Source organism: Dendropsophus ebraccatus, chromosome 8, assembly GCF_027789765.1.
Source record: "Dendropsophus ebraccatus isolate aDenEbr1 chromosome 8, aDenEbr1.pat, whole genome shotgun sequence".
Taxonomy (NCBI): domain Eukaryota; kingdom Metazoa; phylum Chordata; class Amphibia; order Anura; family Hylidae; genus Dendropsophus; species Dendropsophus ebraccatus.
In genome coordinates, this window is record NC_091461.1 from 10559142 (window position 1) to 10576495 (window position 17354).

At 42.1% G+C, this 17354-nt stretch overlaps 1 protein-coding gene across 1 annotated transcript in view; it reads right to left on the reverse strand.

The window, feature by feature from the left end:
• Positions 1–1814: 1814 nt before the first annotated feature.
• The window catches only part of SMC3 (structural maintenance of chromosomes 3), a 29608-nt gene continuing 14068 nt past the window's right edge, over positions 1815–17354 (reverse strand). Inside the window, exons 13-29 of the mRNA XM_069979793.1 lie at positions 14497–14710; positions 14317–14420; positions 12380–12479; positions 9375–9535; positions 8874–9015; positions 8000–8150; positions 7190–7342; positions 6559–6710; positions 6237–6395; positions 5740–5847; positions 5514–5622; positions 4982–5229; positions 4501–4713; positions 4222–4413; positions 3899–4076; positions 3661–3767; positions 1815–2243 (exon numbers count right to left, since the gene is read on the reverse strand). Coding sequence (XP_069835894.1) covers positions 2172–2243; positions 3661–3767; positions 3899–4076; positions 4222–4413; positions 4501–4713; positions 4982–5229; positions 5514–5622; positions 5740–5847; positions 6237–6395; positions 6559–6710; positions 7190–7342; positions 8000–8150; positions 8874–9015; positions 9375–9535; positions 12380–12479; positions 14317–14420; positions 14497–14710 — 2563 coding nt within the window. The 3' untranslated portion in view covers positions 1815–2171. The remainder of the gene's footprint in view (positions 2244–3660; positions 3768–3898; positions 4077–4221; positions 4414–4500; positions 4714–4981; positions 5230–5513; positions 5623–5739; positions 5848–6236; positions 6396–6558; positions 6711–7189; positions 7343–7999; positions 8151–8873; positions 9016–9374; positions 9536–12379; positions 12480–14316; positions 14421–14496; positions 14711–17354) is intronic.

The following is a 17354-nucleotide window of genomic DNA, read 5'->3' on the forward strand; positions in this document are numbered from 1 at the left end:
CTGCATGGAACAAAGCCTTAGGGCCCTATTCCACCGGACGATTATCGTTAGCATAATCGTTAACGATTAACGATCTCAAACGACCGCTATTGCGAAAGACCTGAAAACGTTCACTCATTTCCATGGAACGATAATCGTTACTTATGATCGTAATTGCGATCGTTTCTTCTTCCGTATTTCTTCGCTATTGCGTTCGTATCTATTGTGAACGACCGAACGATGTCTTATTCAATGCGAACGATTTGCGAACGTTTTGCGAACGAGCAACGATAAAAATAGGTCCAGGTCTTATAAAGCGATCAACGATTTCTCGTTCGGTCGTTAATCGTTACTGCATTTCAACCGAACGATTATCGTTTAGATTCGAACGATTTAACGATAATCTGAACGATAATCGTCCGGAGGAATAGGGCCCTTAATCTTTTCTTTACAATTCTTCTGGCACTAGCCAACCACTAGCCAGCCACATTACCAGGCATGGAAAGGACAAAAAGCTCACTTGGCAGAATAATGCACTTCATCCACCGGCAGTGAACAGGCATATGGCAACTACCACGCTTGGCTTAAGAAAAAGGGAAAGGTGAATTTATTCTCAAGTGATTTTCCCTTCATAAACTTTTAAGACATAACGATTTGTGACTATGTGCCCACATGGGGTTTAATTAGCATTAATTATGTGTTTTGCAGCAAATTGCGCAATCACAGCAAAAATGCATAATTAACGCTAAAAGTAGACCGCCATGTGTGAACATTGTCTAAATATATGTGAGTAGTGGGTATCCGACCACTGAAACCCCAATGATACTGAGCACTGAGGTTTTAGTTATATATCAACTGAGGGCAATTACCTTAACTTAGGATAATAATTATAATTATCAGCTCTGCAGCGCTCTCCGGGAGACATTGCTCTTTGTTATATATATATATATATATATATATATATATATATATATATAATGTCACTGTGTGGTTACAGAGGTTTTGTTGCTGTGTGACAGGAGAGCTGACCATACAATGCGAGAACCTCAAGGATTCTTTGCTACTGAATGTGAACACATAGCAGCTGTACACAGACACTGAAGGGAGACACCTAGTGGCCATATGTATAATGTTGATTTAAACAGAAAACTTAATAAAACTAAATAGAGAATATTGCAAAACTGCTTGTCATCACAACTCCTGTTGATTTCTTTAAAATAAACTTTTCGTGACAGTGCCTGTTTAAAGATGACAGAAGATTTACCCCATCACAGAGTAGATCACTATAGTATAAAAATCTAGGGTGGGGACACCACACCAGTTCACCTTAAGCACTAACTATGCCCAAACTGGACATAATAGAAATGTGAACCCCTGACCTGCATAATAAGGTACAATGTGACAGCTCAGAAAACCAGAAGCACCGATAGTGGAGAAAAATAACGTGGGGGATTCAGTAACTCATCACACAGCGCCATCTTGAGGCCTCTTTAGGGGAGATTAGTGCCCAGTCCACCATTTATATATAGCATCTTTCAGACCCCCACAGATTTAAGGCAGTACATGAATAACAATGGGGGATGTATGAGCACAGACTGATGTGCAGTGTATCACCCAGACTCCCGAGAGGACTGTGCATTATATCAGTCATGTCAGTGGCTCCTGTAATCGCTCTCCACCTCATATGACTCTCTGGAATGAGCACAGGGATTGCTGGCTGATGATTAAATGCCTGCTGTCTGGAGCTACAAGTGGAACCTCTCCACTAGGAACGGCGATTACCCAGACACTTCCCGATGGCCGGCGACGGCGCAGGAGGAATCTTATACAACCTCTTTATTTACCAAAGCCATAAAATCAACAGTTTATTGACGCTACTTAAAAGATTCACACAAGGCCGGAACAGTAAAAACAAGGCTTGAAATGCAAAACAAAGCATAAAAACACGGCGAGGAAAGCGCTCAGAAGGCAGTAAATACAACAGGTACATAAAACAGCGTCGTATCGACAAAAAAAGCGCAAAGTCATGGTACAAAATATGGAAAAACCTGCGCTACAACATATTAAAAATAGCTCCTGAAACAAGACTAGACTAGCGCTAAATTTTACAGTTTTAAATATACAGAACCTGGTGCAAATAAGACAACAGGTAATACTTTATACAACGTCCTCCAAGGCGGCAGCGGCGGTGATCAGCCGTGGGTCGTGTCGTCCTCCACAAAGTCCTTGGCCTGTTCAGCTGTAATCACATCAATATGACTGACCTGAGGGGGGAGAAAATATAAAATAAATGACTTCCTTCTTGTTTCATCTCTGTGCAGACAGCGATATCACTCGTGCCCCATCAACAAGCCTGGCATTTCAAGTGCATTTGTGAACATGTTATCAGAGTGAAGGGCAGCACATGGCTGCCAGCGGCTGCGTTATCTGACACTGGCAGAGAATTCTTCCCTGTAATAACAGCCAGATCTCGGCGGCGAGGACGGCTTCCTATATCACTGGGCACATACTTACAGGCTGCGAAAATACAGGACACACTGCAGAGATTATAGAAAGCATTTCTGCGGGGGTTATTTATATACGCCAGAGGTTAATTGTGTGTATTATCCATCTATCCTCCAATGCACTCATTATTTAAACCTAGCACTGGGCCTTATTAAAGCTTTGTTAGCTTTTGTATAGGCCGGGGGGAAGACTAGTTTTTTTAACAACTACTATTGTGATGTACTTACTGATACAAGTCAGACATGTTTCCTCATTTGAATGGATGGATGGATAGATATGGTACATGTACACCAAGTATTTACTTCAAACCAATAAAATAGTGCATTTTCAGCAAAAAAAAATATATATATAAAAATTATATATACACATACACAGATGTAGCCAGGGTTAACATGATCTGTGACGCAACAATGTTATGTTATAAGTCAATTAGTGAGTTCAGTTAAACATATCATTGTTAACACTGGCTATGTATATGTACAGTGTGTGTGTGTGTGTATATATATATATATTTATACACACACACACACATATATACACACACAAAACAAGGTATCCTGAGTGATGTGTTACATCAGTCACCGTAACACCCAGGACTGGTCCAATAAAGAGGACAATTTTAACCTTTAACCCTTCCATAATATTTTTATGATTTATTTATTTAGCTTTTAGATACCAAGCAAACAACCACACTAGCAAGTCCACAGTCCTCACCTTGGGTCAATTTTCAAGCAGATTTTTCCTGCAGTGTGGATGAGATCTGTTAAAAACTCATTCACTTTGCTGGTACTGGTGCTTGTTTTTTGCAGGACCAATTATACTTTGTAATGACATCATACAATTAATAATTATATGCTGCAAAATAGAAATAAGATTTGTATGCACACTTTTCACTGTGTGGTCAGCCTGAATACTATGATACCCAATCTATGCAGCATTTATTTTATTTTCTAATTAATGTAGAAATTAATGTGATTAACAAGCGCCCTATTCAGTCTCCGTAGCTGATTGAAGGCTCATTGATTGCCGTAATTTATCGGTGTCACATTTGCATATATGTAACTTCTTAGAAATTTTTTTCTAGGATGTAATCGCTCAATGCAGGATCGCTCAATGCAGGCTAATAGCAGAATTTAGACAGATTTCACTTTTCATCAGTTCTGGTCTTACACTCACCTTGTTCCTAAATTTCACCCCATAAAACTTATCAGCAGATTCAAGCAGTTCTGGCCTAAAGGTTGTAGTGATGAACTGTGCGTGAGATGCAAGTTCCATGATCATATCTGTGGGGTGGGGAGAGGACATAGATATTACATTAAAGAGCCAACTGCATGTTTACCCTTACCCAACATCTGCTCCAGCCAAATTATTTACCAGTAACAAAGCTACGTGTGCTGAGGTGCATTGTCATTACCTGACACAGCCTTCCTGTGCTGAGCATCCAAAGCCTGGTCAATTTCATCAAAAAGGTAGAAGGGAGCAGGATCACATTTTTGGATAGCAAAAATCAGAGCCAGCGCCACTAAAGACTTCTGACCACCAGAGAGCTGCTGCATCTCTCTCATCTCTGCCTGCTTCCCTGTGAATGAGACCTAGAAAAGACAAAGGAAGCTAAGACTGTGTGCACTGTATGATCTATAATTGCACGCATACAGTGCACACATGGGCTGCACACCTTCAAGCACAAATGCAACATTCATGTCATCTCCTTCTCCACCACAATGTAATATTAGTTACCCGAATTCCAACGCCAGTGAATTGGTCGACAGAGGGGACACTGCTCTGCGAGCTGGAACCCTTCTCACTCTCTGCACCACCCTCCCCTTCATCTTGAGACTGGCTTCCTTCTACATCACCTTTCTTCATCACCAGTGTGGCCTTACCACTTGGCACTAGTTTTGTGAAAACTTCACTGAAGTTCTTTGACACCTGGGAGAGAACAGTTTATCAGGTTACATCTCTACAGAGTACTAACATTACTGAGTACTAAGAAAAGAACCAGGAAAGCATCAACACCTGCTTGAAGGTCAGCTGGATTGCTTCATATTTGCGAAGTTCCAGCACATTCATCAGCTCCATGATGGATTTGTAGCCACGGTCAAGTTCTTCCTGACGTTTGATCAGCTTCTCTTTCTGTTCTGAGAAGTTTACAAACTGGTCCAAAGCTTTCTTGTTCACATGACTGTACTTCTTTAGCTCAGTGTTGCACTGCTCCAATTTACGGAATAACTGGAGAAAACAACAAGACATAATCAGATTATTGGTCTGACCTTAAGGCAATGAGCTAAATTTCCAATGGCAGCAAATCACTGACATTAAAAACTAAAATGTTTCTATTTTTAGTTTGGAAGTTGAAGGGATTTTTCTAGGTTTTCAACGCGACAGGATATCAAAACCCCGAACCATCATGACTAATTCAATAAATGGCAGAGCACGGTCTATGTGTCTGTGTCTGGTCCTACAGCTCAGTCTCAATGTGCAGTGGGTTCTAGGTTACCTGTTTTAAACTTAGGGTTTGATACTTTTCAAAGGCCTCCTGAGGAAGGGAGCCCAACTCTCGTATCTTCTTCATACATTCCTCTTTCTTCTTCAATAGCATTCCTTGCCGGTTGGTCATTTTCTCAAGTTCTTTTGTGTCATGGTTAATAGCATCCATATGCTCCTTCTCCGTGCTCTTCCACCGGTCCATACTCTTCACAAGGTCTTTTATCTCAGCTTCTGTTTTATCGATGGTGATATCAAGACCTAAAAACAAAGGGCATAACCATAAGAGGCCATACACACGAGCAACAGACCCAACACTAAAAAAGCCTAAAGCTGTTACATTGTGTATTGCGCTTAATAGCTCACTAATCTTTTGGTTGTAGAAAAGCAATGATAATGCCATTCCCAGCATCTTTATGACAGCTGGTGACATTATACATTGGTATATAACCCTGGTGCTCGGGTGTTGAGCCCATATCTGTCACTAAGTATAGGGAGAATGAATGGATGTAATATAGAAATATTAGTCTCCTGTCTGTACTCACCATCTGACCGCGCCAATGTTTCCTTCACACGTTTGTTAATGGCCTCCAGTTCTGAAGTAGTCGCTGTGAGAACTGTCCCTCCCTCGGTTTCCCGCAACTCATTTAGTTCCTGCAATGCATCAAATAACATTTATTACCCGCAATAAAATCACCAAATACTCGACAAAAACACGAGACAGTAATATAGATGTTCCCGCAATGTCCCCACTAATGTACCGAGACTCACCTGCTCCACTTGGTCCAGTCTCTTCCGCAGATTCTCATTCAGGTAGGTCTCCACACGGGTTATTGTCCCTTCCAGCTTAATTCTCTCATTCAAGAGTTGCCGGTTTTCCTTAGGAAAAAAGAAATTAATTAATATCACAAGAGTTATCAATCAACATGACATCTCCAATGATCAATCTGTTCTTCTCACACAATACTTTTTACTAATATCCAGATACATATTCTCTATCTAATAATTTATTCTTGGACGCTGTGTGACCTGTGCAGGGACAAGGTAGGAGGTGACCTGTGCCCATCACCTACTGTCAGGAGCGGACACTGGGTTATCTGCTTACAGCTTTACAATAGAGGAGCAGCCTGACAATGTAAACCTGTCTCTGGTAACAATGAGATGGCTGCTAAGTTCTTTTTACAGAACTGATAATTGTCAGAGGATTACTTTCATTCAGAATTAAATGTTGTAAATATCTTTAACATTGGGATTTGCTTTAAACATACTTGCTGTAGCTGTCGAATCTCATCATTCAGAGCATCTACCCTCTTCTGGTCCTCCAGGCTGAGCTGAGATAATAAGTCTGTTCCCAGCTCGGCTTTTAGCGACTCCCGGGTCGACTCCATTGCATGTAAACTGGCCTCCAAGCTCTGTAAACTCCGTTGCTGCAAACAATGATACACAGGTCAGGAATATAATATATGATGCAGGCATCACATATTACTCATATCATTTATTTCACATAGGGGCGAAGTTACTATTAACCAATCAGCTGCCGTGCTCAATCCAACATACCATAAGCTGGACACAGAATGACGACAGTCTCACCTTTGGCATGAATGTCTTCTCTGACTGCAGACGTTTTTCTTTCAGCATCTTCATCTCTGACAAGATACTGTCCCTGGAAGCTTTAAATTTTCTTTGTTGGGTTTCGATTTGCTGCATCTGATTCATCAGCTGGTCGATTTCATTATTAATCCTTACACAGCGCTAAGGAAAATCTTTACATCATGGCGGATATAGAAGGTTTGTATCACCCTAGCTACAACAATGCTGCTCAGGCATGAGTGGATAAGGGAAAGCCTTAACTAACATGATATTATACTAAAATAAGGAGTTCGCTCCTCTAAAACAATCCTGGGGGAACAAAGACATCAACATGGAACTTTATGTGTACATTGATGTACTGTGTTTGCTCTGTATTTCATGCTGCACCAAACAGGGTACAAGTGAAGGCACCCTATAGCTTCACAAGGTCATGGCAGTTTCCCTCCTGTATAGTCTCAAACCATCTGTTTCCTCATCAAGTCACAGATCCAACTATAAAAAAATTAAAGAGAAGGCAGCTCATGGATCTTTATAGCTCCCATTGAATTCAGTGGAAGCTAGACAGAAAGTACATGCATGTTGCAATCTGACATGTTGGTCTGCTCAGATTTCTGCAGCCATAAAAGGATATTCTCAATGTTCCTCCTCAAGTTCTCATTCAGTTTGGCTTCCAAAGCGTGGAGCTCGTCCTCCACCTTGCGCACATCTTTTTGTAGTTCCAATCTAGATTTCCTTGTGTCGTAGTAACCACCAGTCAGTGCACCCCGGTGGCTGACCTGATCCCCTGTAGTGACAAAGTGAAAAATTAACTTACAAAGTGGACCTGGAAGCTCCAAACCTACAAACATGAAACAATGACGACAAGAGCAGAAGTGATAACTAGCTATCTACCCATAATATAGGGAATCTGTCACTATGCTTGAGGCCTACAAAAAAGACAATGCTAATTCTATGTAATATTTATCCTGTTCCTCACTGCAGTGTCCCCTGCAAAAGATCTGTGCTCTAACGCATTCAGGGGTTCTCCATTATATCTTACTGAGCAGGGCAGAGTTGAAGTGCAGGATACACAAGTAAAATAAACTACTTTTTGCCATGCAGCATGACTTTGGAGCAATAACTACTGGAGTGGCATTTAGCACGAACAATCCAGTGTTGAGTAGATAGTCGGCTGTTAAGAACCTTCACCTCCCTGAGTCTTTAGATTAAGGACATTGCTGATGAGATATTTTCATGTTCTCAGCAACAGCTGCTGTATAAAAAGCCGAAATCTGATCACCTAATCCCATCTAGCTCTGCTGGAAATTCTTATTTATGTAGGGTTGCCTCCAAGAACAAATTAAGTCTAAGGATACAACTTAAAAATGATAAACTGCTCTACTGACAGGAGCCAACAAGGTGTCACAGTCCCAGCAATAAATAGGCAGAAGGCTGCACTTACCTTCAAGGGTGATACAATCCATTGTAAATGCCCTGGCCAGCTGGGTGGACACTTCCATACTGCGACATATAAGAGTCTTTCCAAAAACATGCTTGAAAGCTTTATCAAACCGAGGGTTGTATCGTAACTTGCTGATCATTGGAATAGCATCCTAGGAAAGGGGGGGTGACACACATAATAAAACATAAAAACTACTGTATACTAAAAGTTCTATTCTGTAAGTCTTTGCTTTGTATCTCCTGAGGGTTTGCCCAAGTATTCTTCATACTGACTACAGCCATCTCCTTACTAGGAATGGGTGACCAGCCACCCGCATCCAGTAGGGCAGTGGTCTTCAACCTGTGGCTCTCCAGCTGCCCATTGTCCTAGCATGCTTGGAGTTACAGTTGGGCCGGAGCTTGGAGACTACAGCCATAATGGAGTTTGACATTTATGAAATATCCAGTTACAGAAAGCCATGAAACTATGGGTGATATCTTCTGTTTTGGTCACACGCTTTTTATTGATTTAATCCAATATTTCCAGTCAGTGAACTTCTTATATAGCCTGAAGAGATATGTAACCCAGCAGAAAACGTACTATTGCTCTTCAGCAGAGATGAGCGCAACTCAAGCAATCTCGGGTGAGTCCAAACCTGAGCGTACGGCATTTACATAGTAACATAGTTAATAAAGTTGAAAGACGACAAGAGTCCATCAGGTTCAACCTTGGGAAGCCCTACTGTGTTAATCCAGGGGAAGGCAAAAACCCCTTATGAGGCAGATGACAATTAGTGGTCCATTTGAACCTGAGCATGCTCCAATTGCGCACATTTCTACTCTTCAGCATATACAGCAGAGGAAAGACCTAGACCCTTTATAAAAGATTGTCTTACATTAGTCTCTGGATACGCTGTATCTCTCACATCCAACTTGTTGAGAGGAAGGAAGGTAACTTCTCCAGGAAGGTTCATCTTGTTGAACTCCATCAAGATCTTGGTGCTGACTTCATCTGAATCCACAATGTGATAGAACAGCCTGAATGGGAGTATAGAGAATTTAGGACCCTGCTTTATATCAGTATGAACCCCCTTTTATAATTCTTTTGGGACACAATCGCACTGAATATATTCAGTAATTATAAATAAGATGTATCCTCTGTACTTCACAAGATATCAGTCCTAAATTACATTTCAGTACTTGGATGTACTGATCGATTACAAATGTGTAGCTGCCTTCTTTGTCAATTGGACCGCAGGCTGTTCATGGTGCAGCAGTTTTATCCTATGCATCTAAATGGAGAAGAGCTGCAATACCAGTTACAACCCACAGACAGCTGTGGCACTGTAGCAATATTTTCTAATCATATACAACCCCATTAAGCAGTGATACATTACCTGTTTCCAGCAGTGACCTCAACACAAGTGTAAAAAGCCGGTTCACAGTCAAAATTGTTCATGATAATCCCATGATAGCCATTAATGACGTGCTGGTTGATGCCTTTCCTTCTGAAGTGCTCCAGGACTTTATTAATGCTATCAATACCATTCAATATAGCCTGTAAAAGACAGAAATGTTACTGTCAAAACTGAATAAGAGAATGAACTTTCAATAAAAAGGATTTATTATTAAACTCTTTTCCTGTGGTAACAAATATGGAAGCCTGTAAGCTAAGGCAAAAGGTCAGAGTCATACTGTATGTATGATATTATCCAATGTGCAGGAAAATTGTAGGAAGATTCGTAGTGAACAGAAATGGTAGACGTCTGTATGGGTGGGGAGTCGAGGTGCAGAGACTGCTACTTTACAATAAAGTGGAAAAAACAGGTCTCAATACCTGGACCCCCACTAATACACACTTCTGACATGTCAGAGGTTTGTCCAAATGATTAATACCCTTTTTTGCCCAAATGGACCCCATAAGCAGTGAGTGGGAAAGATGGGAATGAGCACACTGAGGGTCTGTTTAATGACATGGCTTTAGAGAAATTCTGGAACTAATTACAAATTCTCCTGAATCTGCCTTCGGTCTCCAACCCTCTCCTCACAGTCTGTAAGCTCTTGCGAGCAGGGCACTCATTCTTCTTGATAATTCTATGTATATCTCTGTTAATTCTGATTTTTGCCTATGTATGTATCCCCGGAATTGTAAAGTGCCGAATCTGTTGGAGTTATATTAAATTATTGTTAACATCCTTTTAATGGGGGGGTAGCTTGTTTGCTCATTAGAAAACATCATAAACTTAGTGTTGCAGTTTGCAATTGTGACTTATTGCTAACAAAAAGTATAAAGTACTGTGGTACCTCGGTTTTATAGTAACTTGGTTTAAGAACTAGAGATGAGCGAACCTGGAGCATGCTCAAGTCCATCCGAACCCGAACTTTCGGCATTTGATTAGCGGTGGCTGCTGAAGTCGGATAAAGCCCTAAGGCTATGTGGAAAACATGGATATAGTCATTGGCTGTATCCATGTTTTCCAGACAACCTTAGAGCTTTATCCAAGTTCAGCAGCCGCCGCTAGTCAAGTACTGAATGTTCGGGTTCGGATCGACTCGAACCCGATTCGCTCATCTCTATTAAGAACGTTTTGATTTAAGAGCTCGCAGTTTTTTAAAATTGTGACTTGGTTTAAGAGCATTGCTTTGGTTTAACCCTTTCAGGACCAAGGCAAATTTTATGAATATGACCTGTGTCACTTTATTCATCCATAACTTGGGAATGCTTTTACCAATCCTTCTGATTCCAAGATTGTTTTTTTTGTTACATATTCTACTTTATGTTAGTGGTAAATTTGAGTCGATAGCTTTAGAATTTTGTTGTGAAAAAAACTCCAAAATGTTGTTAAAAATGTAAAAAAAAAAAAAAAAAGCGCATTCTCTACATTTGAAAGTCTCTGCCAATAAGGAAAATAGTAATACTACATTCATTATTTATTAATTCATATCTATAACATGTCTACTTTATTTTAAAAGCATTTGGTGACCATGCTTTTACTTATTTGGGATGTTAGAGGCCGTAAATGTTCGTGAAAATTTCAAACTCAGAAATTCTTTAGGCACCAGTTCAGTTTTGGAGTATATTTTAGAGGCCTGTATACTAAAACCCCCCACAATTCAACCCATTTTGAAATCTTCACTCTTTCAAGTATTTAAATTTACATTCAGTTATTTAACCCTTTCTGCATTTCACAGGAATAACTGCAAAGTAAGAGTGAAAAGTTAAAATTTGCATTTTCTTTCCAGAGATTCCAATGTAATCCTATGTGTTTTTTACAAAACCAATTACCGTTACTGATCCACCAAAGCCAGCAATTGCCGATGCTGGACCCCCTTTGGGGGTCCAGTGGCAGTTGCACTAAACTGTCAGCTGAAAGTTTAGTTGCAGCTTCTGGTCACTGTTTGTCTAAACAGTGAGCATCTGAAGCAGGTCAGTACATTTACTGACTTTTGCTTGAAAGGGTTAAGACATGGGTCTCCAAACTGCGGCCCTCCAGCTGTTGTGAAACTACAACTCCCATCATGCCTGGGCAGCAAAAGCTTTGTATTTGGCTGTCCAGGCATGATGGGAAATGTAGTTTTGCAACAGCTGGAGGGCCGCAGTTTGGAGACCCATGGTTTAAGAGCTCCCTGTACTGGGTGGGAGCATGAGTGGGGGAGGGGCATGGTCTGCATAGCTGGGTTTAGAGCCCTGTACTCTGACCCAGGAAGTCTCCCTCATCTTCCAAATCATAGCAGATCCACTTCAGGCTGGGGCTTACATCAGGGGACAGGACTGTGAAGGTAATATCGCCATAGCTGTAACCCCTCTCTCCCCGGACAGAGTGTGCTGCATGTATGTGCCCTCATCTGTCCTGCTCATTCCTTCATGCTCCCTGCAGTCTGTCCGCCCTTGTGTTTCCCATCCTCTCCATTAGGGCGGGTTCACACTACGGAATTCTCGCGGACAATGTCCGCGGAATTCTGTCAGCTGTCCGCGCGCACATCTGGGCGCCTTTCCGCCGGCCCCATAGACACCATTCTATGGGCCGGCGTATTCCGCTATACGGTGAAAGAAGTGTCATGTCACTTTCAGCGGATCGCGGAATACACCGGCCCATAGAATGGTGTCTATGGAGTCAGCGGAAAGGCGCGTGCCCGTGCGGGCGGACAGCTGATGGAATTCCGCGGACATTGTCCGTGAGAATTCCGTAGTGTGAACCCGCCCTTACTGTACAGTAACTTATAATATCACAGATTCTGCTGTTTCTGAATGCTTGTTTCATTAGTTTTACATGTTATTCAGAATAAATTATTTTGGGGTTGTGGAACCAATTGTCTGCATATCGGTAATTTCCTATGGGAAAATTTGCTTTGACTGTACCACTGTATATTAATATTAGTATATTGTATAAGTATACCTCACCTTTCCTGTTGCTGCACGGAGAAGTTGCTGTTTCTTTTCCAGATCTTCTCGCTTAGCTGCAAGTGCCTGCTGCTCAGCATTCTCTTCTCGCCATAAGTAACTGAAGAAATAAAAATAATATATACGTAAGATTGCTCAAACACCTCTTTAAAGCGAATGTACCAGGTACATGCACTTTAAGTGGTGCACATGAAAAGACTGGCTCCGGCGCAGGGATGCAGAGGTCCTTTTTTGAATCACGGCCTGGTTTGCACGCATGGCATCGGTCTATTACTGAGCACCAGCCTAGGCTAAAGCACGGGAGATGGGCCAGCCCAATCCCAGTGAGAGGAAACCCCCGCCCTTCAATTGATTCTAATTGATCCGCGTCACAGAGGGTCAGTGCTTCAATTAAAAAAAAAAAAAAAAAAAAAAGACAGCTGTATCGGTACCATTCTATTTATGTGCAACACATAAAGAAAATGTACCTGATAATACAATTCCTTTAACCCCTAGACGACCTAGGACGTACAGGTACGTCCTGAGCTATGAAGCGTGCTCCGGAGCGGAGCGCGCTTCATAGCAGGTGGGGGGCCGGCTGCAATCAGCGTTAATGACACGCTGCAGCGTTTAAGAGTAAGTGACAGGGGGAATCCTTACTGATCGGGACCCCCGCAGTGTGACTGCGGGGGTCCCGATCGGTAAAACGGACAGCCGGAGGTCTCTCACCTGCCTTTGCGCGGTCCGATCGGCGCTCTGCTCACTGAGCCTGCACAGGCAGGCTCAATGAGCAGATCGCCTATCACACTAATCAATGCTATGCCATAGTCATAGCAATGATCAGTGTAGAAAATGAAAGTAATGTATGTACAAGTCCCCCAAAGGGACTTAAAATGTGTGTGTGTGTGTATATATATATATATATATATATATATATATATATATATATATATATATATATATATATATATATATATATATAAATAAAAGTTAAAATCACTAACACACTACCCCAAAACCCCTCCCCCAATAAAAGTTTAAATCATCCCCCTTTCCCATTATATAAATAAAACATAAAAATAAACATATAATTTACCGTAGCGTGCTTAATTGTCCGATCTATTAAAATATAACAAGCATCATTGCGAACGTTGTACACGAAGAGGGAAAAAAGTGCGCGGATTACCGATTTAGTTAAATTATATATAAAATTTTTTTTATAAAAAGTGATCAAAATGTCCGATCCTCACAAATATGGTATTAATAAAAACTAAAGATCATGTCGGAAAAAATTACACCCCATACAGCCCCATAGGTGAAAAAATAAAACTGTTATAAGCGTCACAATAGGCCCATTTTATAATTAATTGCCAAAAAAAAGGATTTCATTAAAAAAATATATAACATTAGAGAATCTGTGTAACCTGCATATGGTTGTGTTTGGGCTGAGCTATAGAATAATAGTATCATGTCGCTTTTACCATATACTGCATTACGTAGAGACAGGAACCCCCCAAACGTTACCATATTGCATTCTTTTTTACGATTTCACCTAATTATATCTTCATAAATAATATATTTGGGATTCCGTCATACATGTTATGGTAAAATGAAAGACGCCATTACAAGAAAACTGAAAGTGCTGGAGCTCTTAGAAAAGGAGGAGGGAGAAACGAAAGCGCTAAGATCAAAATTGCGCGATCCACTGGGTCATTTTGGGCCTGGTCCTCAAAGGGTTAAGCCACAAGAAAAGAAAAAGAAAAGAAAAAAGTTAACCAAGAATATCCTCTCTGCCAAAAGATGCCTAAATAAGGATGGTACACAAAACACAGTTGAGCAAATCTTGCAGATGGTAGAAATAAAAATAATTTTCTTTATAAATATAAGATCAGGAGATCTGATCAGAGATGTATGAAACATATGGAAAAAACTCCTAAACCCATTTCTGCAGCCCTTACTTTCTCTCGCTCTGTAACTCATCTTTCTTGTTTTTAACTTCATAGTACTTCTTATCCAGTTCTTCCACTCGGGCTTTTACTTCATTAAGATCTTGATCCAATTTCTAAAAATCCAAAACATTCATATTTAAGCATTTATAAAACAAAGCACACACAGGTACCACAATAAAGTTTACGTACAGTGTATTGCTCAAGATTTTTCTCCTTGTTTGCTTCGGTGTCTTCCAGATCTTTGTGTATGGCAGCTATTTGCCGTTTCTTGTCATTTATAGCTTGGTCCAGGGACTTCAGTTCCTTTTTAATCCACTTGTCTCTTTCTTCTTTTGATGTAAATTGACTGCCACGGCCTTGCTTAGCATATAGATCTGTTCTCTCTTGGGTGGCTTGTGCCAATCTAAATAGAAGCAAAAGGTGAAAAAGTAAGAAAATATATATTTTTTTTAAGTTAATTAAAAAGAATTCCAGTATCCAACCAAAAAAAAGCATGTACATTTGTATGCAAAATACATACTTCACTAGCGTCAATGGTAATTTACCAATTGCTCTCACACGTATCATCTAATATAATAAAGTCGAGAAGAGGCAGCACTCCAGTATTCAGTGAAAAACAGGGTGGATAAAAATCAATGATTTTTTTTAAAAAATCAAAAAAAATCGGATTTTTTTGATTTAAATCGGATTTTTTTCAATAAACTGCTTTTTGAGGAAAATATTTTACCATCCAAAGGTTCTTCCATCATGAGATAAAGCTGAGTTGTTTAACTCAGTAGAATAAAGGCTGTATATGTTCTCAAATGTTACAACATGAACAGAGTTGAGAAAAAGACCTTAATCCTATTGTTCTACAAACCTATGAATACAGAATCATCCCCTTCAGTACCAAGTCCAAGAAGTTAGACAATATGTTTCTGATTGTTTGGACTATTTTTTTTTTTTTATTTTTTTTTGTTTAGCCAAATTAGTTAACATGGATGTTTGTTTAAGCAAATAACGTATGCTGTAATGTTGTTATTGTTTCAGTTGAATAAATCCATTTAAATTGTTATTAAGTTCAGGATTATTTCTCCTTCCTAAGTACAACAGAACAGTGGTGTCCAAATAAGAGGATTTTTTTGTACTCACCGTAAAATCCCTTTCTTGTGGCTTCATTGGGGGACACAGCACCAGTGGGTATAGGCTACTGCCACTAGGAGGCGACACTAGACAGAAGAAGAAGTGACTCCGCCTGGCAGCCTATACCCCTCCTACAGACACCAGGCTAACTCAGTTTAGTCACAAGCAGTAGAAAGTAGTAACAAAAACAGGCAAAAAAACCAGGCTGGTCCCGGGAACGAAAACCCCAAGAACAGAACAAGCCCCGGGAGCACAACCTCAAACAGGGTGGGAGCTGTGTCCCCCAATGAAGCCACAAGAAAGGGATTTTACGGTGAGTACAAAAAAATCCTCTTTTCTTGTGCCTGTCATTGGGGGACACAGCACCAGTGGGACGTACAAAAGCAGTCCCAGAGGGTGGGGAAAGAAGATTACAATCCCCATGCGGCCTGCCTAACGCACGGCGGCCTGCAGAACCTTGCGGCCCAGACTGGCGTCAGAGGAAGCCAGGATATGGACCTGATAAAACTTTGAAAAAGTGTGAACTGAAGACCAGGTGGCGGCCTTGCAGACCTGGCACACTGAGGCCTGATGGCGAACCGCCCAAGAGGCCCCCACAGCTCGAGTAGAATGAGCGGTGACCCGAAAAGGAGGAGCCCTGTCACGAACGCGGTAGGCCTCTGCGATGGCTGCCCTGATCCAACGCCCAATGGTGGTCTTGGAAGCCACCAGCCCCTTGCGCGGACCCGACGGGACCACGAACAAGGAATCCGAGCGGCGGAAGGAAGCAGTGACTGACAAGTAGATCCGTATTGCCCGGACAAGGTCCAAACAATGCAGGGACCGTTCCCTAGGATGGGAGGGCGCAGGGCAAAAAGAGGGGAGAATGATGTCCTCATTAAGGTGGAATGCAGACACGACCTTCGGCAGGAAGGAAGGAAGAGGACGAAGCACCACCTTGTCCTTGTGAAGGACCAGATAAGGGGAGCGACAAGAGAGCGCTGCCAGTTCAGACACCCTACGGATGGAGGTAATCGCCACCAGGAAGGCGACTTTCCAAGAAAGGAAACAGAGAGACACCTCCCGAAGAGGCTCAAAGGGAGGACCTTGTAGAACCTCGAGGACTAAATTAAGGTCCCAGGGCTCTAAAGGCTGACGAAAAGGAGGGGCCAAATGGACCACCCCCTGAAGAAAGGTCTTCACCTGGGGGCGGAAAGCGAGAGCCCGCTGAAAAAGAACAGACAGGGCGGAAATCTGCGAACGCAAAGTGGAATGACTGAGGCCTTTATCCAGCCCGGACTGTAAAAAGGAAAGAATCTTGGGCGTGGAACACACCAAGGGGTGAAAATTATTCTGTTCGCACCAAGAAAAGAAGGCCTTCCACACGCGATGGTAGACCCGAGCTGACTGAGGCTTACGGGCCTTAAGCATGGTTTGGATGACTGGTTCCGAGAACCCACGAAACCTCAATACCGCGGCTTCAACAGCCACGCCGTCAAACTCAGCTGAGGTAAATTGGGGTGGAATATTGGCCCTTGTGAAAGGAGGTCGGCCCGCAGGGGAAGGCGCCAGGGGGCGTCGGCCAGGAGGTGCACTACGTCTGCGTACCAGGACCGGCGCGGCCAGTCTGGAGCGACAAGAATGGCGGGAACGCCGAGTGCCTTGATGCGCTTCAGGACTCGTGGGAGAATGGGCAGAGGAGGAAAGGCGTAAACCAGGGAGAACTGCTCCCATGGAGTCACCAAGGCGTCGACCGCGAACGCACAAGGATCCCGGGCCCGAGTCACATAGATGGGGAGTTTGTGGTTCAGCCTGGAGGCGAAGAGATCCACATCTGGGGATCCCCACCGCCGGCAGATTTGAAGAAACACCTCGGGATGTAGAGCCCATTCGCCCTGATCCAGTCTTTCGCGGCTGAGGTAGTCCGCCGCCCAATTGTCCACCCC